We start from the raw sequence: 27894 nt of genomic DNA on the forward strand, positions 1-27894 counted from the left end.
TCTATCTATCTATCTATCTATCTATCTATCTATCTATCTATCTATCTATCTATACACACATATAATTTTTTTCCCTCCAGTTACCCTAATACTGACAAAGGTCTCATGAGTTACAAATATCATCTTTCCATGCAGGAATGTAAACAGTTCAACCTTAATAAGTCTCTTATGATTTCTCTTACCAGTTTACCTCTTCATGTTTCTCTTGAGTCTTGTATTTGAAAGTCAAACTTTCTGTTCAGCTCTGGTCCTTTCATCAAGAATGCTTGAAAGTCCTCTATTTCATTGCATGTCCATTTTTTCCCCTGAAGGATTATACTCAGTTTTGCTGGGTAGGTGATTCTTCTTCTAATTCTATCTCCTTTGACCTCCAGAATATCGTATTCCAAGCCCTCCAATCCCTTAATGTAGAAGCTGCTAAATCTTATGTTATCCTGATTGTGTTTCCACAATACTTGTTTCTTTCTGACTGCTTGCAATATTTTCTCTTTGACCTGGGAACTCTAGAATTTGGCTATAAAATTCCTAGGAGTTTTCCTTTGGGAATCTCTTTCACGAGGTGATCAGTGGATTCTTTCTACTTCTATTTTACCCTCTAGTTTGAGAATATCAGGGCAGTTTTCCATGATAATTTCTTAAAAGGTGATGTCTAGACTCTTTTTTTTGATGATGGCTTTCAGTCCAATAATTTTTAAATTATCTCTCCTGGATCTATTTTCCAGGTCAGTTGTTTTTCCAGTGAGATATTTCACATTGTCTTCTATTTTTTCATTCTTTTGGTTTTGTTTTACTACAATTTCCTGATTTCTCATAAAGTCACTAACTTCCATTTGCTCCATTCTATTTTTTAAGGAAGTATTTTCTTCAGTGAGCTTTTGGACTTCCTTTTCCATTCGGCCAATTCTTCTTTTTAAGGCATTCTTCTCCTCATTGGCTTTTTGGACCTCTTTTGCCATTTGAGTTAGTCTTTTCTTTTCTTTTTTTTTTTTTTTGGCTAGGCAGTGGCATTAAGTGACTTGCCCAGGGTCACACAGCTAGTAAGTGTCAAGTGTCTGAGGGGGGATTTGAACTCGGGTCCTCCTGACTCCAGGGCCAGTGCTCTATCACTGCACCTGCTAGCTGCCCCCTGGGTTAGTCTATTTTTTAAGGTGTTATTTTCTTCAGTATTTTTTTGGGTCTCCTTTAGTAAGCTGTTAACTTGTTTTTCATGATTTTCTTGCATCATCCTCATTTCTCTTCCCAGTTTTTCCTCTGCTTCTCTTACTTGCCTCTCAGAATCCTTTTTGAGCTCTTCCATGGGCCTAGGACTGATTCATAATTTTCTTGGAGGCTTTGGATGTAGGAGCTTTGACTTTGTTGTCTTCTTCTGGTTGTATGTTTTGATTTTCTTTGTCACCAAAGAAAGATTTTATGGTCTGACTTTTTTTTCGAGGTTTGTTCATGATCCCAGCCAATTACTTGAGTTACTCCTTGTTAAGGTAGGGGTCTGCTTCCAGTGTGGAGAGTGTACTGTCCCAAGCTTCAGGGGTTTTGTGCAGCTGTTTTTAGAGATACTTCTAGAGACCTGTAAATTTTCAGTTCTTCCAAGGTGTTAGGATAAGGGGCGAGATGTTTACTCTTTTCCTGGCCTGGGCTCTGGTCTATGATTGACCACAAGCACTCTTTTCTGCCTTGGAACTGTTAGGGTGATTTCCTCTCCACTGCCCCCAAAAGCTTCACCAGGCCAATGCTCCTGCTCACCCCAGGACTGCCACCTAGAACTGCAACCCAGATCCAAGCAAAGGCAAAGCAAGAGAATTCTGCCTCAGTGCCAGCAAAAAGATCCCTACAATCCCTCTCTGATCAGCCACTTGATTCCCCCCTCCATCTGTGGGCCAAGAACTTTGGAAACAGCTGCCACCCTGGGGCTGCACTGGGATTGGGGCTGGACTGAGCTCCTCTCTCACCATGGTCAGGTCAATAGACCTTTCTTTCTGACCTTCTAAGTTGTCTTTGGTGTTTGTGGGTTGAGAAGTCAGGAAACTGCCACAGCTGCCCATGATTCAGTCCCCTGAGGCCTGCTTCAGGTTCTCTGAGGCCTAGTCTTTGCCTGCACACACGCCCACGCTGAACTGTCTTCCTCCCCCAGCCTGCCGCAAGAGACCTTTCCTGCTGACCTTCCAGTTTGTCTTGGGCTGGAAATTTGTTTCATTCTGTCTTTTTGTGGGTTCTGGTGCTCTAGAATTTGTTTAGAGCCATTTTTTACAGGTATCTAGAGGGGTTTGGAGGAGAGCCCAAGCAAGTCACTGCTTTTACTTGGCTGTCTTGGCTCCACCCCTATGTACTCCCAATAGTTCTTGCTCTGTTAGAGTTTACATTCTATCAGGAGAGACATATACATAAGTATATGTAGAATATTAGGTAATGGGGGGGTGGAGAAGAAGTAGTTGGAGATATATTCTCCACGGTCAGTAACAGAAAGGTCTTATCTGTAACAAAACTTTAATAGTAGTGTCCTTTTTCTGTAGGAAAAAAGGAAATAAAATAGGTTTCATTTAAGGAAAGCTGAACAAATTGTACAATTGTGATTGCAGATGTAATGATTTATTACTATACTGTTAGAATAAATAAGAGGAATTCAGAGGAATATGGAATACTTTATAAAGTGACTGAGAATGAGAAAAGAAAAACAAAAAGAATATACATTATGCATGTAAATGATAGCACTTAAAGAGCTACCAGCCAATCAGCAAGCATTTATTAAGCACCCTCTGGGAACTTAAGAACAAAAACTAAACAGTGTCTGCTTTTAAGGAGTTTACCTTTTAGCAGCAGACAACATGAACATATGTAAGCATATACAAAATTAATACAAAGTAATGGCTAGGGGTTATCAGGGTGGGGAGGCAGGGAGGACAGTGTTAAGAAAAGCTTAATGTAGAAAATAGTGTGCTTAAATTGAATATTGAAAGAAAAAGTATTCTAAAAGCTAACAGTGAGGAGGGGAATGCATTATAGGAATGGAGGACAACTAGTACAAAGGAACAGAGGTGGAAAGCCATGTGAAGAACAGTAAAAGAGCCAGTTTAGCTGAACTAATCAGTATAGAAAAGGGAGCAATATATAATAAGGTTGGAAAAGTAGGTTGATGCCAGGTTGTAAGTGTCTGAAGCGTGATTTGAACTCAGGTTTTCCTGACTCCAAGTCTATCTGCTATACCACCTAACTACTATAATAACAATATGTAAAGAAAAACAATTTTGAAAGACTTAAGAACTCAGATCAGTGCAGTTGCCAACCACAATTTGAGAGGTTTGGTGAAGAAGCACTCTACCCACCTCCTAACAAGGGTTAATGTACCTTAAGTGCAGATTAAGACAGACATTTTCAGATATGGCCAATGGGCAATTATTTTTTGCTTGACTATGCGTATTTTTTGTTTTTCATTTTTTTTTTTTCCGTTTTGAGGGGAAGGAGTTGGGAAGGAGAGGGGGACTAGTAATAGGTTTAACTTCCCAAACAGAATTATTGAAGGTTTTTTTAAACAAAAAAGCACCCAAGACAATAGAAGGAAGTCCAGAAGGAAACACAGCCAATCAGGACAGCCATATTACATGTTGGATTTATTATATACTTAAAAGGAAAAAAAGGAGTTGTATGTAATAGGGATTTTTAATTTTATTTACAATCCTCTTTTGTTCTACTTTGTAGGTGGAAACACTCATTTTATTTGGTGTTAAGTTCAGAATAAAAGAAAATTTGTATAGATCCAAAAAAAGTTTTCCTGTTCCTATTTTTTGAACAATTAGCTATTGAGGAATGGCTCTTATATATCTGTGTTAAATACATATCTATCTTCGGTATCAGACTTTTATCAGAGCTTTTCAATTTCATGCAATCACAATCATGTTTTATGAAATTTTCTCTGGTCAAGAATTCTCCCCCTAACCATAGATATGAAGAGTAATCCCTTCTGTTCCTTTTAAAAAATTTTTAAACAAATGTTGGATTGTTTGTCCCTGGCTGTTAATTCTAATGACGAGTCCTAGATTGTTGTCTTTGGCAAGAGAAATGCTACTTTTTCATTTAAGATCCTGATGAGACCCTTCTGAGAGGAAACATTACTAATATATTTCTTCTTTTATTGTGCAACATAATAACTTGGGTTTTTAAAAAAATCTCTATTTTTTACCCCTTCAAAGAAACTACCTCTGTATGTTCTGGATCAGTTGATGGAGTTGAATATTCAAGGCAGAAGGAAAAAGGGATTTTGAAGATGACTCTGCCAATGACACTTGCATTCTGCTATATGTCATTACTTTGGCAGAGGGAAACAATTACCCTTTCAGATCTCTTGAGGTAAGATGAATATTCAGAGAAGAAAAAACAAATTATTGGTATTGTGTGTAGTAGCACTAATTGGGGGGAGGAGTAGTTATTGCACATTTCCATTTTACCTTAGAGACTCAGAATGAATGAATGACCAAGAGATAGTGAGGCCTGAGTTCTAAATCTGAAGCCTAACTCCTACAGTAGTAACTAACCTCTCCTTAGTGTCTTTGTTTATATAGTGGAAATAGTCATAGTTACCTTACAGGCATGTTTGAAAGATTAATTAACTAATGTACTTGAGATACTTAGAAGATTATAAGAGCCACTTATGCCGCTAAGTGTTTTTATTAAATAGTTTGATTTATAAAAGAAAAAATGAGCAGATGGTCTTCAGATTTCCTATGTGATCATTAGTAACTAAAAAAAGTGTCAATAAGTTGTCATATATATCAGGGATGAAAATAAGAATATTGAGAAAACCTAATGTATAATCAACTTTTGCATTTTTTAGAAAACATGCAGGTTTTTATATTTGATGAGCAGATTTCAGGATTATGTATAGGAGTGCCTCTTTAAGTATTAGATATACCAGATATCATAACATGTTACTGCCTTACTTTAGGAAATCACAACCTATTTCAATATAATAACAACAACAACAACAATAATAATTACAGTAATGTAGCACTTTAAGGTTTATGTGTTTTACATGTATTTTCCTCACAGCCCTGTGAAGTAGTTGCTATTATTGTTCCTGTTTTACAGATGAGAGAATAAATAGATCAGGGAGGTTAAGTAACTTGCCCAAGGTCATACAGGTAGTTCAGTAAATGTCTGGGCTCAGATCAGAGCCCAGATCTTCCTTAATCCAAGTCCAGAATGCTATTCCCTGTTCAGGATAGTTTTCATTTTTCCACTCCCATGCCAGTCTTGAGCCAAGATGACAGGGAAAGTCAGAGTTGGAATCTTCTCTTTAAAATTATTGTGGATTTTGCTTGTTGGAAACACTCTGTGAAATAGTTGATTAAAAAAAAATCTTTACTATCTGATTCAATTAAATGGAAATCTGTGAAATATGTCGTGAAGATCAGAATCATGGACTCTGAATTCAGAGTTGGAAGAAACTTTAGAGGCCATCTGCTTTAACTTGTATGTGACTGAAACTCCCCTTCCGTCATCACCAACCAAGTAATCATCCAGGCTTCATCTGAAGGCCTCGAGTGAGATGGAACCAATTACCTTCTTAGGCAGCCCATTTAATATTAGGATAACTACAAAATCAGTTATGAAGTTTTTCCTGATGTCAAACACAAATCTGCCTCTCTGAGACACCTATCCTTTACTCCTTCATGAGGTAAAACAAATATAAACCCTTTTCCATGTGAAATCTCTCTGAATACCAAGGGTCTGGTTACCAGCTATCTTGAAAACAGATATCATGTCTGTAATGTGAGCTGTATACCAGCTAAAGTCTTTTCCCTATAAAATTTCATAGTGAGTTGGATATTACATCCATCTAATGTTTTAAAAAAGTTTCCAGAAACATAGTTAATAGTTTAATATGAACTTGAAACTTCAGCAAGACCTAGTAAACATGTTTAAAACTAAATTTAAAAAGAATTTTGACATGCAAATAACTAACCATTTATCATTTATTTTCTATTTTTCTCCCTAATATCTTTGTTCAGACACTAAGTATACTTCTTTGTTTTCGTGTAGTCAAACTCATTATAAATATTGTTCTTCCAGTTCTCTTTTTTTCACTTTTGTCAAATTGTCACAGCCTTGAGCATAGACATGCCTTATAGAATAGAAAAAGACTCAGAAGATGGGGTCAAGGACCCAGCTCTTCATTAACATTGTAACAGTGATATCACTGCCAGCGCTTCCTCTGATAAGTTATGGTATGGTCCATTGTATGAGATTCTCTACAGGGACAAACACAGAAAGAGACACATAAATGAATACATGTAGACACAGCAAAAACTGGTGAGGTATACCCAGAAATGAATTATTCTGCCTCAAGCCTCAGGTGGCTCCCTTATCCCACCCAGCAATCATGCTAAAACACTCACTTTCATGGTCAAAAGATAAGGACCAGTCTAGACACCAAGCACAGAATCCTGAGCAGTTTCAGAGGATGAGTTGCCTATAGTATTGTTGTTCTTGCCTCATTTTGATAGCAACTTTGTGTTATTTCACATAGGTTTTAATGTTTCTTTATTGACTGATAACTTTGTACAATGATTCTTTTCATATCTTCTTATCTCTTCCTATTGTACATCTTCTCAAAGATATTCTTTACTCCTGTTCTTTGAAGTTCCTCATTGGTTATATATTGCAGGCCACTTGCACCCAGGATGTACCTCTCTATTGCCTTCTATCTCTTTGGATATATCCTTAATCATATTAGGGGTCAAAGATTATGCACAGTTTAATGGCTTTTTGTGCATATTTCCAAAGTGCTTTTCCAGAATAGCTGGACCAGTTCACACCATGTTGCTCCACCAATCATGCATTAATATCTCTATTTTCCTGTTCCTTCTCTAACAACTGTCATTTTCCTCTTTTGTCATCTTTGTCAATCTGATGTGAGTGAGGTAGAACATCTGAGTTGATTTAGATTTTATTTCTCTAATTATTATTGATTTGGAACATATTTTCATGTGATTATTGATAACTTCGATTTCTTCCTTCTGCCTATTCATATCATTTCACCATTTATCAGTCAAGTAATGGCTTTCATTTTTGTAAATTTGGATCAGTTCCTTATATAACTTGGTTATTAGACTTTTATCAGAGAAACTTGCTGTAATGATTTTTTTCCACAATCCTTAATATTCTTCTAACTTTATAACTGTACTGGCTTTGTTTGTACAAAACTTTTTTAATTTTATGTAATCTCAGTTATCCATTTACCTTCTGTGATGCCATCTATCTCTTGTTGGTTCATGAACTCTTTCTCTATCCATAGATCTAACAAGTAATTTCTGCCTTGCTCCATCTGTAATATGACCTTTTATATCTGTGTCATGTATCCATTTGGAGTATCTTCGTATATGATATGAGATGTTGGTTTATGCCTAATTTCTCTTGGACTTCTATTCATGTTTCCCAGTATTTTTTGTCAGTGAATCCTTATTCTAATAACTGGGAGCTTTGGGTTTATTGAATGTTACACTACTGTGCTTGTTTGCTCTTGTATATTGTATACTTTATCTGTTCTAATAGATCTCTCAATTTTTAACCAGTCCCAAATAATTTGAGCTTTACTTTATGTATTATACTTTGTAGTATAGTTTTTTATCTGTTACTTGTAGGTCCCTTCTTTCTCAATTTTAAAAATTATTTCCCTTGAGATTCTTGACTTTTTGTTCTTCCAATTGAATTTCATTCTTATATTTTCTAGGTCTGTAAAATAATTCTTTGGTAGTTTGGAACAGCACTGAATAAGTAAACTAATTTGGGTAGTATTTTTATTTTTATTATTTTAGCATGAACTACCCATAAGCAATTAATATTTATCTAGTTACCTACATCTGTCTTTATTTCTGTAAAGAACACTTTATAGTTTTATTCACATAGTTCCTGGGTTTGTCTTGGTTGATATACTCCCAAATATATTCTCTAGATCAGTGGTTTTCAGAATGTGGTCTAGTGACTCCTGAGGGTCTCTAAAGCCTTTTTACAGGATCCATGAGTTGAAAAGCTTTTTTCATAATAATACAAAGACATTTTAATTTCCAATATGATAAATAACAACAAATATAATCCACATTCGCAACAGTTTTTTTCCTGGTCCTCAATAATCTTTAGGTAATGTTTCAGTAAAGGGGTACAAAGAACAGAAAGTTTGAGAACCTCTTCTCTAGGTGGATGGAAAGCAGTGTCATTAAAACCTGGGGAGGAGAGAATATCCAAGTGAATGATCAACATTGTCAGAGGCGTCAGAGAAGTAAAAAAATATATACGTGAGAACTACTGAGAAAAGGCCATCCAATTTAGCAGTTAAAAGATCATTGGTAACTTCTGAGAGAGCAGTTTCAGTTGAATGATGAGATGAGGGCAGAAGCCAGATTGCAGAAAGTTTAAAACTGAATGAGAGGGAAGGAAGTAGTGCCCAAGTACAGATGACTTGCTCAAGAAATTTAGCTGAGGAGAGACATAGAGCCATAGCTAATGGGGATGCTTGAGTCAGTGAGTATTTTTTCAGGATAAGGATATACATGGGTATGTTTGTAGGCAGCAGGGAAGGAACCAATAGGTAGTAGAGATTGAACTTTAGAGAGTATTGAGATGATAGTTGGTGCAATCTTTGAGGGAAAATGGGTGGGGATACAGAGTCAGTTGTAATCATTGAGAGATTTGTCTTGACAAGGAAAATGGCCACCTATATGAGCATATATGTATATGTGTATGTGTGTATGTGCTTGTTTAAAACATGTCTGCATGTATATTAGTTGACACTTTGTGTTTACACACACATACCCTCACAGACATATAAATATATATATAAAGACAGGTGTGTGTACATGTCCTTTCCAATTTAACGTTTGCTTATCTGGATTCTAGTTAGTCTCTGATACATCTAATTATTCCTTGTGTGATGTGAGTAGTATTTCAGAATCAGCTGTCTATGGGCAATTAGAAAATTGACTATTTAGAGCAAAAGTAAGAAGATGAACACCAACCTACAAGAAAGATATGAAAATAATTATAACAGTTCTTTCCCAGATTGTATAAATGAACTGTTGACTCCCCAAAATGAAAAATATATCAGTATAAAAACTTTGATTCTATAAGTACTATTTCTTAGAGAATTTTACATGATATAAAGTAATCACCACAAAAAAGAAGACCACAGTAGTCCAAATATTATTGGGCTTTCAGCTAAGCCACTTTAGCCAGCAAATGCTTATGATATCCTTGCCAAGAGAAAAAGATATGTCATCTGGGGTTAACTTTATTTACAGTATAAACTTATTTGCTAAACATGGAGAAGAATGGTTAAATATTACAAACTAATCAGACTCACCGAAAGCAGCAGAGGAGAAAACGATTCTGCAGAAAGCTTGTCATTTGACCCAGCTAAACCAGATTATCCCAGTAGCATTTATAGATGAAGCTGGAAGGAGGATAACACATAGTCATAAATGAAACAGTTGCTGGCATTTTCATGACAATTTCTTCTTAGAGTGGAATCATTGCATTTGGGCTTTAGTAACAATTCTTTTTATACCCTAGGAGGAAATATTAATATTACTTACTTCAGGAAAAGCAAGTAGACCAGACAGAATACATGTGGAAGACATCTAACCAGTCCAAAAATTTATTAAACCACCGCTGTGTGTAAGGAATTGTGTTAGGCACTAGGGACAAGGACAAAACAGAAAATAGTTCCAGGCTTCCAAAACTTCACATTATACCAGGATTGGGGGCAGAACGGGTCAGAATTGTGGAAGTATTGAGGACATACTTTTCAAGACAGTTCATAGCAGAGAATATTTCAAAGAACAGAAAATCACAGATAGAATTATTATCCCCTCCTCACCAAAAAGTGACCAAGAAGATAATAGCAAACACAAACTTATTTCCTTATTTTATCATTGTAATACCCTTTGGGACTGTTCCTCCAATTTGTATTTTTTAGTGGGGTCCCCAGAAGACAGTTGTTACCTTGGGTTCTAGGGGATAACCCTGTGGGTCTTCATGCCTAACACTGTAGATCATGAGCCCTCATGTATGATTGCAGTAACAGTCAGAATTAATTAACTCTTAACAAAGACACTTAAGCACAAATAGCATAAAAAGAACAATACCTATAAAACATTACATTCCTTATCATATACCTGGGACATCTTCTCCCCTAAATACACAGATGGGAAAAATAGCTCAAACTTAGAATAAAGTGGTAATGAAGTACATGTGCAACTATGCATATGGTAAATATACCTCATCTCCGGGTACTGCAGAGCTTGAAGTTGTTTCTCTCTTTGCAGAGTCCTCATATTGAATTCCCAGAGTCTACTCCTCTCCACAGTTCCTGACTCATGAGTGCAAATAGGGCATTCCTTGAACCTGCTTCCTTTCTTGAGTATCTATCTCTCTGTATCTGTGTCTATTTAGAATGTGTTTCTCTGTTCCCCACTGGCTGTAAGTGTCTCCTGTTAGTCCAGTAGTTGTCATGGCCTTTGGGGATTGGGAAAGAGGAAATGAGCATGGTATGTAGCACCTTTTGTGTGCTACAAAGCACTGTCCTAAGTGCTTTGTTGTTGTTGTTGTTGTTGTTTAAACAAATATTATTTCATTTGATCCTCACAACAATCCACAACTTAGGTGCTACTATTATCCCCATTTTACAGTTGAGAAAATTGAGGCAAACAAGTTAAGTGACTTGCCCATGGTCCCACATCTAATTAGTGTCTGAGGATGGATTTTAACTCAGATCTTCCTGATACTAGACCCATGGGTCTATCAGCTGCACCGCTAGCTATCTTCTAAGTGCAGACTCTAAAGCACCATATAAATACTAGCTATTATTTTCATTTTTATTGGAAGCTGTATTTACTCCTGATTTATGCTAATAAACTTCTCACTTCTGGCTTGGTGAATGAATTTGACATGTACTGATATAGGAATAATTTGGGGAAAACAAGTAAAATATTTAAGTTTGGAGTATAAAATGTGTACTACTTAGAAATCACATTTAGTCTTTAAAAAAGACATGAGAAGGAAATACAGTTTTACAGATAATTTTCTACAGCAGATATCTTCACAATCATATAGTTGATTAAAAGGTATAAAGAACTTTCTTTTCCATTAGTTATATGTGGGTATAGGTTAGCCTTTAAAAATGTTTGCATATAGATAAAGTAAGAATGCATCTAACTAGCTCTTACCTTGACTTGTCAAAATAAAAGATTTTCAGAAAAAAAATAATTTTTAAACAAACCTATAGCTTTCATTTATGATTCATCCTAGTTTTTAAAATTCAGATTTGTAGAAGATGGTCATATTCCCTACATAAACACTTACCAGAATTTTCCAGAGGAGATGAAGTTATATGGACAAGACATAAAATTTTTTTCTGTTGAGGTGAGTATTTTCTCTTTCTTGGTCACTAATATAATATAAGCTAACAGTAAATCATTCTGTTGAATAACTTTATATTCCTTGCTTGACTCATTTTTCTTTTTGGTGAGATACTTTACTCCATTGGATATGTGATCTCATTTATATGTTTTCTCTCCAGTGATGCAGATCACAGCCATCCAAGCGTACCTATTCTGTTTAACTCATCCATTTTTTGTTGTTATTCAGTCATTTCAATCCTGTCTGCCTCTTCAGGACCCCATTTGGGGTTTTCTTGGCAAAGATACTGGAGTGGTTTGCCATTTCCTTCTCCAGCTTATTATACTGATGAGGAGGAACTGAGGAAAACATTGGGTTAAATGACTTGCCCAGAGTCACATAGCTAGCAAGTGTCTGAAGCCAGATTTGACCTCAGGAAGATGAGTCTTCCTGCCAGGCCTGGCATTTATCCACTGTGCCATCTAGCTGCTTTTATCCATAGCCTCCTATAAAATTGCTGGAGCGGTTGCACACAATGTGCTGGGAGTCGTCTTCCTGTTCTCTTAACATTGTGTAGATACCATTAAAGCAAGCAGACTGTAACACATTGATCTTCAATCAATCACGTTTTTATTAAGTGTCATGACTTTGACTCCTTTCTAGTGTCAGTTGATGCGTAGTAAATTTTTATCAACTTCTCATTTTAAATCAACATATGACTTTCTGTATTAAATATGTATCCTATGGATAACATATTGCTAAATCTTATCTTTTTATTCATCCTGTAACTTGTTTTCTGTATGTAAGTAAATTTGTTCCACTAGTGTTCAAAGTTACAACTATTAAATTTGGTTTTCTTATGTCATATTCAGCTAAATTGTTTTTGTCAGTAAAACATAAGAAAGACCTTACTTCCCTTTAGTTAATTTAATCCCATTTACATGGTCATGCATAGACACTTGCTCTGATAGCCACCTACCATAGGCAGAATTCCGTTCTGTCCTAATCTTTATAAATATACACGCTCATCCCACCACAAACCGTAGCACTAACCCAGTAGATTGGCTAAATTCTGTAGGTTTACTTTTTCATTTTTCATTTCCATGTCATTTCCTTTTCATTCCTTTTCAATATTTACTTCTTTCTCCTACCCACCCCATCTTATATAGATATAAGGTTAGCCACTCTCTCCCCTGCCCTTGCCCTTGCTTATTCAGTATTTGTGAGGGTCGCAGTCAAAGAATTCCTCCTCTTAATCTCCTTTCATTTTACTTTCTTAGTTTGTAGGTATGACCCAAAGCCTGGGGTTGGGGTGGAAAGGCTTTTCCCCAAAAGAGCCCTTGCTCAGAATTCACGAAGATCTGGTTCATCCTGGTCAAGATGGGGTATCAGACTTCTCTGTGTCTCTACCTTGCTACACCTAGACTGGAGTAACTCTGACAAATCTCTCCAACAGAACTGAAGTATGGCTTGTTTCTAGGATTTCCTCATAAAGTTGGTAATGGGGTCCCTTCTTGACGAAGTGTTCATTGTAAAATATGTAAATTACCAAGTATGGGGCAACAGTTTTATTTCCTTCACCACTACCACTATGCTAATAAATGCTTAAAACACAAAAGAATTAACAAGTAAAGAAACATAAAACATCAATCTGTCATATGCATTATATTCTCCCAAAAAGTAAAGATAACTTTGTGGGATCTGAAATAGACATTTGACTTTCATCTCAGATCTGTACTGTCTGAGCAACAACCAGGATTCAGGTTTTAAAGCCATTCAGAGCATGGCCAGTCCTTTCTTATTTTGTTCAACTGTGGTAGCCTCCTGGTGGTACTTCTCTGAGAAGAGGTGTTGTTTAAGGAATCACCTCCCATAGGACAACTGATATCTGACTCAGAAGTTCTTGACTTCTTAAATTCATGAGGTTGCTGTCAAAGCTGGGGAAATCCTTTTCTCAAGATTGTTAATTGACTGGGAAGGAAACAAAAATGGAAATCTGTGGCCAGAAACTCAGGCTTGTGTAGACAAGCTCCTATCTGTACTTTGTTGTTGTATGGTGGTAACCACCAGTGTCTCGAAGATTGAGATAAATTCTTTGGTTCGTTCCCTCCCCCACCTCCTTGAAATCCAAGGGAGAGAAAATGCTGACAAAGTCTCAAAAGAGATAGTTGCTTCTCCTCAGTTTCTCTCATAGTCCACCAGGTAGAGGGCTTCTTCAGAGTCTATGACCCATTTTTCCAGACAATTGCAAGGTGATTTTCCTTAAGTGCATGTCTGTCAATGTCACTTATTAAACTAAATAAACTCTTGCTGTTCCCTTTTGCTATTGGGATCACATATAAACTCTTCTGTTTGGCATTTAATGCTCTTTGTCTTTTTTCTACCTTCCTAATTTTCTCACACGTTTCTTACTTGGTGGTCCAACCACAATGGCCTGCTTATTACTGTGTCTTACACATGAAGCTTCATCTCCTGTAAAGGCTCCATGCCTAGCGTGGTCTTTGCTTCTTGCCTTTGCTTCTTGGATTCAAATCTCTGGTTTCCTTAAAGATTCACTTTAGGTGTCACCTTCTGCAGAGACTTTCCCTTTACACACAGCTGCTAGTACTTTCTCATCCGAAGTTACCTTGTCTACTATGTATATACTTTTGTGTATAATCTATGTGTATGTGCCGTCTCTCCCTTCAGAATGAAAACTCCTTGAGGAGCAGGAAATGCTCATGTTCATCTTTTTATCTACAACAGTTAACACCATGCCTGTAGAAGAAATCACTAATAAATGCATAATTTATTGATAGGATAGTAAAGGAATAGGAATAGGGTTTGGGCCCGTAATTCATTTAATAATTAGCATTATTATAGCATATTAAGGTTTACAAAGCATTGTACATATTACCTTATTTGATTCTTTCAGCCACCTTGGAAGATAATATTATTATTCCCATTTTATACATGGGAAAAATAGGGATGAGAGGTTAAGTGACTTGCCCAAAGTTACTTAGCTGTGAAGTGTCTGAAGCAGGAATTGAACTAGATCTTCATACCTCCATCCCAGCACTTTATCTACAGTACCACCTCCTGCCTAATAACACTAAGTAGTATTTGTACAGCAACTGCACTGCTTTTGAACTTCTTTGGGCTACTCCATCATGCCTTCATGCCTCAGAAAACTCATCATTGGGAAATCTCATCGTCCTTCAAGTTAGAAAAATCCTTGGTGCTGACATCTCATTGATAACTCTGTTCCTCTCTGACTAGAGAGCAGAGCCATGATCTCCAAAACCTCCATTTAAGAAGGGGGCCCAGCACAATTTTCTCTCTATTTCCCAGTAGATGCACTTTCTTTGGACTTCTTCATCATGCCCTGGCACAATATAACCCTCGTCCTACCTCCAGCTTTTTTTAGCTTCCTTTTTTATGTTGTCTTCCTCAATTAGATTGTAAACTCATTGAAGGCAGGGACTGGCTTTCTTTTTTATTTGCATTTGTATCCCCAGTGTTTAGCACAGTGCTTGGCACATAGCAGCCAATTATTATGAGTATTGACTATTAATATTTTAAGGTTTGCAAAGTACTTACAAATATTATCTCATTTTATCTTCTTAGTAACTCTAGGAGGTAGGCACTATTATTGTCCACATTTTACAGATGAGGAAACTGAAGCATACAGAAGTTAACTTACTTGCCCAGGGTCACATATCTATCAAGTGTCTGAGTCAGGATTTGAACTTAGGTCTTCCTGACTCCAGGTCCAATATATTCTCCACTGTACCACCTAGCAGCTGTTTATTTTGTTGCTTTAGTAAACTCTGGGATAAGAAAATTCCTACCAATGCTGGTTGGTATATTTTCTGCAATTTATGATGCTTAGAGCAAGTATCTCATCATATTCAAAACTCATAGGTGGGTCCCTGTTGCTTGCCTTACCAAACACAGTAGGCTGCTTAAACTATATGCTTATCCATACTCCTGCTTCCTGGCCTTAATATCTTTTTCACACTATTTTCTCTGCCTCTCCCTGCCTTGTCATCCCCGGTTATTTCAATCCTATCTAACTATTTAAGTTCAGCCCAAATGCTACTTTTATTCTATTAAGCCTTCCTTGATTCTCCCAGAATAATGGTTATTCCTTCCTCATACTTACTTATGACTTTATTTGCACATCTGTTATACCCTTATGTCTTATTAGTGTGTCAGTATCCTCTATCTGAACAAAAATTATGTTTTCTATAAACTGTATCATGGCACAGTTCTCACTGCATAGTATGAGCTTAATAAATAATTGTTGAATTAAAAGAATAATAATTTTAATTACTTCATGAGGCACTAATTTTTCTACATTGTTATTCTGCCATTGAATTTTATACCATCTTCTATTAAAAAAAGCCTAAAGGATTCCCGTATGCCTACTTATTTATAAAACAAATGATTTGTAAAGATATTCTTAAAACTGGAGAGCACCCTACTATTAGAACAACTGTGTCATCACATATGGCAGTGGTTCCTATGGTAAATGGGACAAGTCAAATGAAACCTTCAAGTGGGTTCTCAACATTGCAGTTGCTCTATACACCAAAACCAAAAGCCTAGAGCATTGGTGTTTGCTCTGATTACAGGAGCCATAAAACTACTGAGTATTATATTGTGGCACACAGCCAATGGACAGCCTAATAAGGAAGAAGTTACAACCACTTGGTTGTACAGAAAGAGACAGTAGTGAGTGTGTTCATCCCTTATACAAAACACACTGCAGTTGTTTAGTTATTAACTGCTACTTTTTATGTATTTCTCTTTTATTTCCAACATTTTCTATCCCTCCCTTCATTTCTTTCTCCATTTATAATCTTGCTCGCCAAAAGGATTGAGTTTAAAAAAAGGGAATCACAGAATTTTAGAGCTGGAGATTTATCTCATCCAGTACCTACCTGAATTATCAATAATTCAGCAGTAACACTGACAAGTTCTAATTGTCTTTTGAACACTCCAGTAATTTCTCTATGTCAACTTGGATATTCTTTAGTGGAGGTACTTAAGTGGTTCATATTTTGCTTGGCTATTTAACATTTTTATCAATTGCTTAAATAAAAGAATGGAAAGGAATAAGCTTTTATATAGTACTTACTAAAAGTATTATCTCATTTGATCCTCACAACAATTCTACAAGATAGGTACTGTTGTTATCCTTGTTTTATAGTTGAGGAAACTGAGGCAAATAGATGTTAAGTGACTTACCTGGGGTCACACAGCTAAGATGTGTCTGAAGCTGGATTTGAACTCAAAGTCTTCTTGTCTCTTGTCGCCCAGTGGTTTATCCACTGAACCATCTAGCTACCTCTATAATGTACATATACGTATGTACATTTTAATATACATTTGCATCCATATGTGTGCATATGTATATGCACATTATATATGTATATTATACATACAAAACAAAGGCATAGGTGACATGCTTATCAAATGTGCACATAACATAAAACAGGAAAGATAACGCATTGGATGAGAAAGTCAGGATCCAAAAAGACCTCAACAAGCTAGAATGTTGAGCTGAATCTAATGAATCTAATAACAAATACACTTTAATAAAGTCATATGCTTCCGTTCAAATATCAGCTTCAGCAGTACAAGATGGAGGAAATATAGCTAGATAGCAGTTCATCCAAAATAATTCTAGGGGTTTTAGTGGGCTGCAAGTTAAGTATGAGTTGTGATATGGAAGCAAAAATCAATAATGCAGTTTTATGTTATATTGAGATAAATAGTATATAGAATGAGGAAGCTAAGAGTACCACTGTGCTTTTATTCAGAATGCATTCATAGTATTGTATTCAGTATTATGGATACCAAACTAAAGGGAAGACATTTCATAAACTAGAATGTGTCCAAAGGAGGGTGACTCAGGGTAGTGAGAGTCCTGAAGATTATGCCAGATGAGAACTTGTTGGAGTAACTTGTGATATCTAGCTTCAAGGAAAGATAATGTAGACATTTAACTATAACTGTTTTAGAGTATTTGAAGGGGGTCTAGACTTGTTCTCCTTGGTCCTAGAGGGCAAAGCTGGGAAGTGAAAGTGGCAGAAAAGCAAATTTCTTCTTTATGAGGGAAAACTTCCTAATAAAGCTATCCAAAATCAGAATTGCATCCCTCAGGAGATAGTGAGCTCCACCTCCATTCTACCATCTCCACTAAAGACTAGGTGACCATTTGGTGGTAATGTTGTAGAAGTGATTCTTGATCAGGTACAGATTTGACTAGATGAGTTCTTAGTTACTTTTCAAACTCAGATTCTGTAACTTCCACCAGTTAGTCCTATTTTGGCTCTCGGAGGCCAAGTATAACTATTTTAGCTCCAAATTCTTATTCTCTGGATGATTATGTAAAAGATGGGAGAATGTGCCCTGACTAATGCTGTTCATTCTGACCTTTTTCCAAGAGACAAATAAAGTATCTATCACCGCGCCTTTTAAAAATCCTCTGCTAATTATCAAGATTTGTCTGACCCTTTTAATGCAGAAAATGTACAATATTGTGTTATTTATTTATTGTTTAACAGGCCATCATAGTATTTAATAATCTAATATTTATTGTGCCTTTATCAGAAGTATTTAGGGGGCAGCTAGGTGGCGCAGTGGAAAGAGCACTGGCCCTGAAGTCAGGAGGACCTGAGTTCAAATCCGGCATCATCCATATACTTGACACTTACTAGCTATGTGACCATGGGCAAGTCACTTAACCCCAATTGCCTAAAAAAAAAAAAGTATTTAAAAAAATAGATCTTCACCTTTTGACCCAGCATTAGCATTTCTAGGGCTATGTTCCAAAGAGATCATACAAATGGGAAAAGGACCCACATGTACAAAAATATTCATAGCAGCTCTTTTTGTAGTGGCAAAGAATTGGAAATTGAGAGGATGCCCATCAATTGGGGAATGGCTGAGCAAGTTGTGGTATATGAATATAATGGAATACTATTGTGCTATAAGAAATGATGACTTCAGAAGAACCTGGAAAGACTTGTACGGTCTGATGCTGAGTGAAGTGAGCAGAACCAAGAGAACGTTGTACACAATAACAGCCACGTTGTGTGATAACTAATATTGATAAACTTAACCCTTCCCAGCAATACAAGGATCTAAGACATCTCCAAAGGCCTCATGATGGAAAATGCCATCCACATCCAAAGAAAGAACTATGGAATTTGAATACAGATCGAAGCATACTATTTGCTATTTTTTTTCCCTCTTCTGTTGAGTTTTGTTTCCTCTTTCTGGTGGTTCCTTCTATTAGTTCTAAGTTTTACTTACGATATCACTAATCTGAAAATATGCTTAATAAGAATGTATATATATATATATATATATACACACATAGCCTGTATCAAATTGTGCGCCATCTTGGGGAGGGTGGTGGGGAGGAAGGGGGAGAAAAATTTTAAACTCAAAAACATGGAAGTGATTGTTGATAAATCAAAATAAATTAATTAAAAAAATAAGTCATCAGTCTCCTTTATCATGCTCCTCTTCGTGGCATAGTTATTAAAGACTTTGCCAGTGGAATGCAAGTTTTAGGAAGTTCTATCAGGCTGGAAACTGGCCCTCCTACAGTGATGATGGGAAGTATTACATAGTTGATAGAGCTGTGGATTTGGAGTTAAAACCCGTTTGACAGATGAAAACACTGAGGCTCAAAGAAGTGAAGTGTTTTGCCTGTGGTCACATAGCTAGTAAGTATCACAGCCAAGATTCATGCCTACGTCTCTTGACTCCAAATCCAGAGGGAGTTTTATTGGCCACAATAATTCACAAAGATATGTAATAAGTTGTAAACGGGTTGTGATTTGCGTGATGGGGAAGGGACTCACATAGATGAAATCATGAGTCCTTGAAGTATCTCTATTACATGTTGTTAGTCTTTTAAGTGTAGTAGCTAAACTTGTTCCTAGCTAGTCACTGTGTGTCCAGCATTTAAGTTATAATACAGAAAGTAGAGTAGCTTTGGTTTGGTAATACTAGGTGTGTATCTCTTCTTCCTAATTATAGTGCAATTTCTGGGAGAGGCTGATAGAAATGAATCACTGTAGTTTTTGATCATTAGTTAGTGACTTTGTCTTGACTAATGAGAGAAGTGAAGTTCTTTTTTAAATCTCCATTGTTCCATATCTTATATCAGACCGTTGCTGGAATTTTAGCCCAGATTTTTAAACACATTTACCATGTAAGTGATGTTGACATTGTTTTGGAGTTTCACGTTTATTTACTTGGACTTTCTCAGAAGAGAAAATTTTGTTGGAGTCTTTAATTGTATTCTTATTTAATATATTCCGCTCTGACTAGATTGGAAATTTTTCAAGGACAGATACTCTGTCTTATATTTAGAATCAGGCTATTAAGAAGTTGTCTTTGAGATTGTGTGGTATAACCTCAATTTTGTTGATAAAGAAATGGAGGCCTAGATAGAAGTGACATGCTAAAGGTCATTAAGCCCCCATGTTACCCAGAATAGGATGAAGGCTTAAGATAATGTGAACCCCAGTTGGGAAGACCTCCATAAATGTATCCCCAAAGGTAGGAGGATTTCATTTACATATAATAAATGAAGAATGGCCTCCATTATATCATTTTTGAGGGTATGCTATTGTTTCTTGTGCTGATGTCTACTGTATTAGGGAATTTAGTTTACTTTAGTGCATACTGTAATTTTCTACTGTATTAGGGAATTTAGTTTACTTTAGTGCATACTGTACATAACAACAGTAACCCGAAAATTTTTGTCAAGTGTTCATGGTATAAAGAGCATTGTGCTGGGAGCCAGAGAAAATACAAAGTTCAGATAAGATGTCCCCTCCCCTCACTAGGCTTATAGTCTAGTAAGGAAGAAAGGAAATAAGCATTTATTAAGTGTCTACTCTGTGGCAGCTGCTCTACAAATATTATCTTATTTGATCCTCACAACAACTGTGGGAAGGTAGATACTATTATTATCCTCATTTTACAGTTGAGGAAACTGAGGTAAATAGAGGTTAAAATGACTTGTCTGGGGTCACATAGTTAATAAGTGTCTGAGGTGGGTTTTAAACTCCAGTGCCCCATGTTCTTATCCACAGTGTCACTTAGTTGCCTTGACTAGTAATGATAGAAGACACCAGCATAACAATAATACACAGTATTATGTGATAAGTGTGCAGGAAGTTAAAATCAAAGTGCTATGTAATATCTAAGGAGAAAAGTCATTTTTGGTCAGGACAATAAGGAAAGGTTTCATGGAGGCGGTAACATTTATATTGGTCTTTAAAGGATAGGTAGGTCAAAGAGGATGACCCTGAATCAGGTCGTAAAGCCCTTGGAGAAAGTTGGGAGAATGATCTTAAAGTCATTTGATGGCAGCGACATAACCATCCTCAAAATACATAGTACGACACTGATTATTCTCAATGAGTAATCTTTGTTTATCCTTACATATAGTGGTAGACCCAGTATTGCAGAATTTTTAAGTGATTGTGTATGTGGCATGTAATAAGGAATATTGAAAACTCCATGTTTAAATATTCTATAAGCTTAAGCCTAAGCCTTTAGTTATGATGTGTACTGCCCTCCAATGGACAGTGTTGAAAGGAAATGCATTTGTTTTTAATGCAACTTGTAAAACACATTAATCTACAGTGTTTGTAGCCTCACTAAAAATGACTTGAGGTTTTAGCTTAAAATACAATGTTCTCAGTGTTTTATCTTTTAAATCTTCACTGTTCCACACCCTGACATTTTTATGTTTAGTTAATTTTAAGTATTGTTCCAGAGACTTGGGTTTTGTAAATTAACAAATTAAGTGGGTCATTTTATTTTCGCTTGCTGTCATATTACCACAGAAACATTTCACTAAATTACAGTTGGAAATTAAAAATATAACATTAGATTTTCTTAAATTTTGAAGTGTTGGCAAAACATTGTTTTTGCTTTAAACTTTCTCTTGTTGCTAATTAATTATCCATATTTTTAAAATTGCAGTCTGATTTTAAAAAATCATTATTAATAATGAGTGTGCTCTTTAGTAATGAAATATGTGATCTTTAACCATTTTTTACTTTGTACAGTCAGGAGTATGTATGGGGAAGTATATAATGTAACAAACCTGTTTTTAGAGTTAATTTCTTACCAGTATACAGTTTTCTCATTTGCTGTGGGTTTTCTAAATTAACCATGGGAAGGGTCAGGGAGGAGAAAAAGCAAATGAGAATTCTATTTAGAGATTAAGGGTGAAAAAAAATTATATAGAAACAAATAATCTGGGATTATGTCTTGGGGAAAGAATAAAATGTTGCCATACAGGTCTGGTAGCCAATGCTGGCCTCATTCCCAGGTTACTATACCACATATACAACATCGGATAAAGTGGAAAGTGTTCAGACTCCAGGAAAGGCAACTATTCTTTAAGGGTTCTTTAACTGATGTTGGTTTAAGAAAACCTCTTTTCCTTTCTGCAAACTGTGTCCAAAAGGATTTACAGGGTCAGGTGTTGAAAACTGGTGCGTGAGAGAAAAAATGTTTCAGTAGCATTTACAATTAGATAACAAGAAAAGGTATTCCAAATAACAAGATTTTTCAGAAGAAATTGGTTCAATGTAGACATTTCTAGACTGTGGGAAAGTGGATGAATAATGCATTGGAAAGAGCTATATTAAGGTGGTTTGTTTTGATTTCCTGGCCTATTTTTAAAGGTAATTTTTTTCCTCTTATTTTGTCTTTAATCATTTTTGCAGTGAGAACTACACAAACATGCAGATATTGGTTGCAGTTTATAGATTAATCTATCTGTAGCCTCTTTTGATTGAACTGGCTGTCTTACAGGAATCTTAAACTCTACATGTCTAAAACACAACTCATTCCATTCTTTCCAACCCACCTCTCTGAATGATCCTATTATTACTACTCTCTACTATCAAAGACACAACAACCTTTTTTTAAAAAATCATTTTTATTTTTAGTTCCAAATTCTGTCCCTCTCTCCACCCCTTCCCCTACCCATTCACTACTATCTTTTTATTTACCAAGGTTGATAACCTTGGTGGCATCCTCAACTTCTTATTCTCATACTATGTAACCAGTTAATTGTCAAATCTTGTCATTTCTATGACCGTAACATCTCTTGGATATATCCTCTTCTCCTTACTCACACAGCCCTAGTTTAGGCCCTCATCACCTGTCACCTGGACTATTGCAGTATCACACTGTCGTCTTCTGTCTCAAATTTCTTCCTATTCTAACCATTTTCCACATAGCCACCAAAGTAATTTTTCTAGAGTGTAAGTCTAACTATATTTCCACTTCCATCCCCAATAAACACCAGTGGCTCTTTATTACTTTTAAGATCCAAATATAAATTACTCTTTTTTAGCATTAATAGGCCCTCCCTACTTTTCCATTCTTCTTACACTTTTCTTTGCTTCACTAACTCTGTACTGGTCTGCTTGCTGCTCATCACATGACACTGTCTCCCATCCCTATGTCTTTACACTGACTCCATCATGCTTAGAATGCTTTCCTTCTTCACCTCCACTTTTTGAAATCCCTAGTTTTCTTCAAAACTTAGCTCAAGTGATACCTTCTGCATGAATCCTTTCATCTTCCCTCATTCCTTTGCCCCCCCCAGTTGTTAGTGTTTTCTTTCCCCAGACTACCTCCTGTTCTCTCTCTTTCTTTACACACACACACACACACACACACACACACACACACACACACACACATTCTGTATACAAATATATGTACATGTTGTCTACCCTGTGTAAGCTCCTTAGAGACAAGAATTATTTCAATTTTGTCATTGTATTTGCAGCCCTTAGCACAATGCTTGGTGCATAGTAGAGACTTAATAAATTCTTGTTGATCAATTATATATTCATGTAGGTAGATATAGTTTGTGTATATATTTACATAGAATTTTTGTACTTTTCATTGTCTTATTTAGACTTTTCCCCATACTTCTTAATAATTTTTTATATCTCATTCTCCTTGGTCATATAGTATTTTTTGTTATTGATACATACTCCTTTAGCCACCCACTAACTTTAAAGTCTTTTCCACTTTTCAATATTGTTTATGATGCTGCTATAAGTATCTTTGTACAAGTAATTTTTTCTTTGCATTCAGTACTTCAGATGTGGTCTGAACAGGGAAGAGTATAGCACTGGTACTTTGCTTTCATTTTTTTTACTTTTATAAAGACAATGGAAGGAGAAGTGGAAGGTTCTAGGTTCAAAACTCAACTCTTCTTCATACTCCAGATGTGTACCTTAGGCAAGTTACTAAGTGTTTCTAATTTATAATAACAGAGAGTGATGGGTTTAAAGTCTAAAATCTCTTCCAGTTTTAAGTCTTTAAATGTCTGATTGGGCTTGCACAGTGTGCTAAAAACTGGTCTTCATTTGAACTGTTGTCTACCTTGTACTGTTGGTTTTTCTTTTTCAACCCAATGACTTTATATTAAATTTCAAAATATTAAATTTGGCCTGTCATTCTAGTTTGTTGAGATTTGTCTGGATTCCAAATCTGTTACTATCTTAACTATTCTTCTCAACTTTATATCATCTACAAAGCTGATACGTTTGTCAGCTGTGCTTTTATCCAAGTCATTGATTGATATGTTGGATAGCACAAGACCGAGGGCAAAGCCTTGTAGATCTTTCTCTGGGTTGATATTGATCCATTAATCTATTGATGGGATGATGAGTGGATTAATAGAGGAAGGCTCCTCCTTTTTTCTTACTGTGTGGTTTGGAAGCTGGAGAATAGCCAAAAAGGATGACTAGAGAGATAAGGAAAAATACTTGGATAGTATATTTAGGACAATTTGGAGCTTATCGGTATATGGAATATGAATGGATCTATTTTGTATGTATCATACCTTCTCAACTAGATTGTTTACTCCTTGAAGAGGAGGGCCTATCTTATGTTTTTGTATACCTATAGTATCTTAACACACTACTGGATATGTTGTTGTCGTTCAGTTGTGTTTGACTCTTCCTGACCCTGTGTACCATATCACACCAGGCCCTTCTCTCCTTTATTATTTCCCCGAATCAGTCCAAGTCATGTTCATTGCTTTTGTGACACTGTCTATCCATCTCATCCTTTCCTGTCCCCTTCTCTTTTTGCCTTCAATCTGGACTAGATGCTAAATAAGTGTTTTGATGCAAGCTGAATGGAATTGGTTTAAAAGCGCTCAGAAAGTTTGACTTGAACTTTTGGGGGGAAGTATTTGAAGTTAAGGCTTGTGTAATAGATAGCTTTTGGATTACTTCCGATCTTAATACATGCCTAGCCCTTTGTAAAATGAATTTCAGTAACATTTATGTTTTATTTTACTAAGTTCCAAGACATATCCTATGTTTAAAAGAAAGGAGATTTTAAAACATAAGATAGGGGTATGACTAATGTTAGATAATGAAAACTATTAATTATTACTTACTGTTTCCCAAGACATGGGCTATTGCAATAAATCCTTTACAGATCACTCCTTTTTCAAGAAGCAGCATGGAGTCAGGAGATCTGGGTCTTTTTTCAGTCTTTCTTCAGTTACTAGGCATACGAGAATAGGCAAATTATTTAACTTCTCAGAGTGTCAGTTTCTTTATCTATAAAATAAGGATAATGCTTACTTGACAAATTTCATAGAGTTTTATGAGGAAATCCCTTCACAAACTTCAATGTGAGTTATTAATCCATTCTTCATACCATTGTCAAAAGTAATATTTCTTATATAATGATACAGTTTTGTCACTTCACGTGCAAGATTGTTCATTGGCTGCTTTCTGGGGATTCCTTACATATATAGGTTGTACTTGACTTATGTATTGTATTAAAACTGCTAGTGTCTTACTAGTTTCTTAGGTAAGAAAATGTATGTATGAGACTTAATATTTCTTTTATGACTCATTTTCTATGTGTAGTCCTTAGATCAATATGCCAAGCCTTCAGTGATCATTATGTGAATTATCAGTCTTGTGATTTATCTGCAGCATTTTAAATCTCAGACCACTTTCTCTTCAGCGACAAACACCCTCTAGTTTTGCAGCCTCCTTATTGCCCTGAGGAGAGAGTGCAGTGACATTTTTACACTAGACTAAGCAAAAGGTAATGGGCAAGGTGCTTCAAGAAATAAACATGAAATGCATAACAGAACCAAAATGAATAACCTATCTGTTACACACACTTTTGAATTTTACCCCTTATTTCCATTAGGGCAGGTCCATAAGAATTGCCTGTAGCTGTGTGAAATACAGTGTCAGCTCTTCTTTCTTTGCAAACATTGGGGAACATGAGTTATGAAACACTGTATATACTGTTAGACTTGGTTGATATTTGGTTAGTTTTACTTAACTGCTTTTTCTTTCCTTCTTTTTCTTCACTATTATAAACAATGGCTTTCTGAAGAATGGAGGGGAAAGGTATGCATTTGGAAATAGAGGAGATATAAAAACAAAAGACAGCAGAAAGAAAAACAATTTCAGTCTGTCAATAAGCATTTGTTAAGTACCTGCCATGTGCTAGGCACTGTGCTAAACACTGAGAATACAAAGAGAAGCAAAAGACAGATCTTGCTTTCAAAGAACTCACAATCTAATGGGGAAGTCAGCATGAAAATAGCTTTACTAAGAGCTCATGAATCTTTAAATAAAGAACCATACACATAGATGAGTGTTTCCCAGGCTTGATCCAGTGGTTAAAACAACTTAAAATCTAATGTTTAATTTGCGTGCTGATACCATATGCAGTCTACCATTGGTACCTAGTTCTTGACTTCTGGTAAGGTCTGTACAATTATCACACTTCACACATGAGCAAACATTCCTAAAATAATGATATATCTCCAAATCAATGACCACTGTACAATATATTCCCTGAAGACACTGTTTTGAGAACAGAAGTTATTTCTTGGTGCTATACAGTAAGCTTATGACCATTAAAATCTTTTCTATAGAATCATAGCATCTCAGACCTCAGAATTTCTTTGTTCTAAACCATACCCAATCCATTGTCCTCTCTAATGTCACTGACTAGTTATCATTCAATCTTTTTAAAGACTTCCAGTGATAGCAAACTTGCTGCCTCTTATAGCAGGCTTGTTCCTTTTTTGGATAGCTCTGACCATTAAGAAGCTTTACCTTGTATTGAGATGAAATTTGCCTTTCACAACTTCCATTCCATTGCTCTCAGTTCCATTCTCTGGAGCCAAACCAAAGAAATCCAATCCCTCTCATATACGACAGTCCTTCAGATGTTTGAAGATGGCGATCTTATCACCCATGACTAACCTGAATCACCGCATCTGAGTCTCTTCTCCAACCTAAACATTCTTAATTCTTTTGTGTAGTCCCCATGAGGGTTTCCAGATCTCTCACTGTATTTTCCATTCACAGAATTACAGAATTTTTAGTTGTAAGCAGCCTTAATAACCATTTGGTCCAATCCATATCCAAAAAGGAATCCCTGTTATGATATGACTGCCAAGTAGTTATCCAGATGCTTCATCAGCACTATTTCCAGAGGCAGCCTGTTCCACTTTTGAATAACTCCAATTGCTAGGAAGTTTTCTTGTCATTAAGCCTAAATTTGTCCCTTTGCAACTTCATAGTGTTGCTCCTAAAACCCAGGACAAATCTATTCTCTCTCACACAGGAAGGACAGCCCTTTAGGTAAAGGAAGATAGCTTTCTTGTCCCCCTTAAGTTTTCTCTTCTTCAGGCTAAACATCTTCGTTTTCTTCAGCTGGTCTTCTGTGACAGGGACTCAAGGCCGTTAACCATCCTGCTTGCCCGTTGAATATTCTTCAACCTTCCAATGTCCTTCCCAAACTGGGGGGCTCACATGTGAGCATTATAGTCCAACCTTAGTTGATTAGTGCAGAGTACAGTCAGGACCATCACCTGAGGAGGTTCCTGGAAGCTATGCCTCTTAATTTTGGTCCGATTACATTAGTTCTTTTGGCTGCCATATCATACTGCTGATTGAGCTTTCAGTCCGCTAACCGCATCCCCCCCATCTTTGTCACAGAAACTACTATCTGACCATTCCCCCCATCTTGTATTTGTGAAGTTGATATTTTTAAACACAAGTCTAGTTTTTAACATTTATCCCTATTAAATTTAATCTTATTAGATTCACCCTAATGCTCTAGCCTTTTAAGATTTTTTTTTTGATCGTGAACCCAGTGTGTTAGCTGTCCCTCCCAGTTTTGTGTCATCTGCATATTTGATAATCATGCCATCCATATCTTCTAGCTTGGTCATTGGCCTTCCTAATGTAGTGCTGAGAGTTTAACACAGTACTTTATATGTAGTCTTATCACTTCCCTTATTTTGGACATCATGCTTCTGTTGATGCTTCCTAATGTTGTCTTAGCCCTTCTGGCTGCCACATCATACTGCTGATTCATATTGTGTTTGCAGTCCAGAAAACATCCAGCTACATTCATATCCAGCTAAATCAAGGGCTCTTAACCTTTTTTATGTCAAGGACC

At 36.2% G+C, this 27894-nt stretch overlaps 1 protein-coding gene and 1 long non-coding RNA gene across 3 annotated transcripts in view; one reads left to right on the forward strand and one right to left on the reverse strand.

The window, feature by feature from the left end:
• TAF1B (TATA-box binding protein associated factor, RNA polymerase I subunit B) overlaps positions 1-27894 on the forward strand; it is an 89916-nt gene that overhangs the window by 27672 nt on the left and 34350 nt on the right. The window contains exons 7-8 of the mRNA XM_027850336.1: positions 4182-4338; positions 11307-11406. Coding sequence (XP_027706137.1) covers positions 4182-4338; positions 11307-11406 — 257 coding nt within the window. The remainder of the gene's footprint in view (positions 1-4181; positions 4339-11306; positions 11407-27894) is intronic.
• On the reverse strand, positions 5090-26703 carry LOC114034590. 2 transcript variants are annotated; one of them, XR_003568126.1, is made up of 4 exons: positions 26541-26703; positions 24845-24954; positions 9347-9436; positions 5090-5320 (listed from the first exon to the last, which is right to left on the reverse strand). It is a non-coding gene; the product is annotated as an uncharacterized LOC114034590 (long non-coding RNA). The 2 variants fall into 2 exon arrangements; XR_003568125.1 differs by lacking the exon at positions 5090-5320 and adding an exon at positions 8129-8210.

Source organism: Vombatus ursinus, unplaced genomic scaffold (assembly GCF_900497805.2).
Source record: "Vombatus ursinus unplaced genomic scaffold, bare-nosed wombat genome assembly UNPS02009062.1, whole genome shotgun sequence".
NCBI classification, from domain to species: Eukaryota; Metazoa; Chordata; class Mammalia; order Diprotodontia; family Vombatidae; genus Vombatus; species Vombatus ursinus.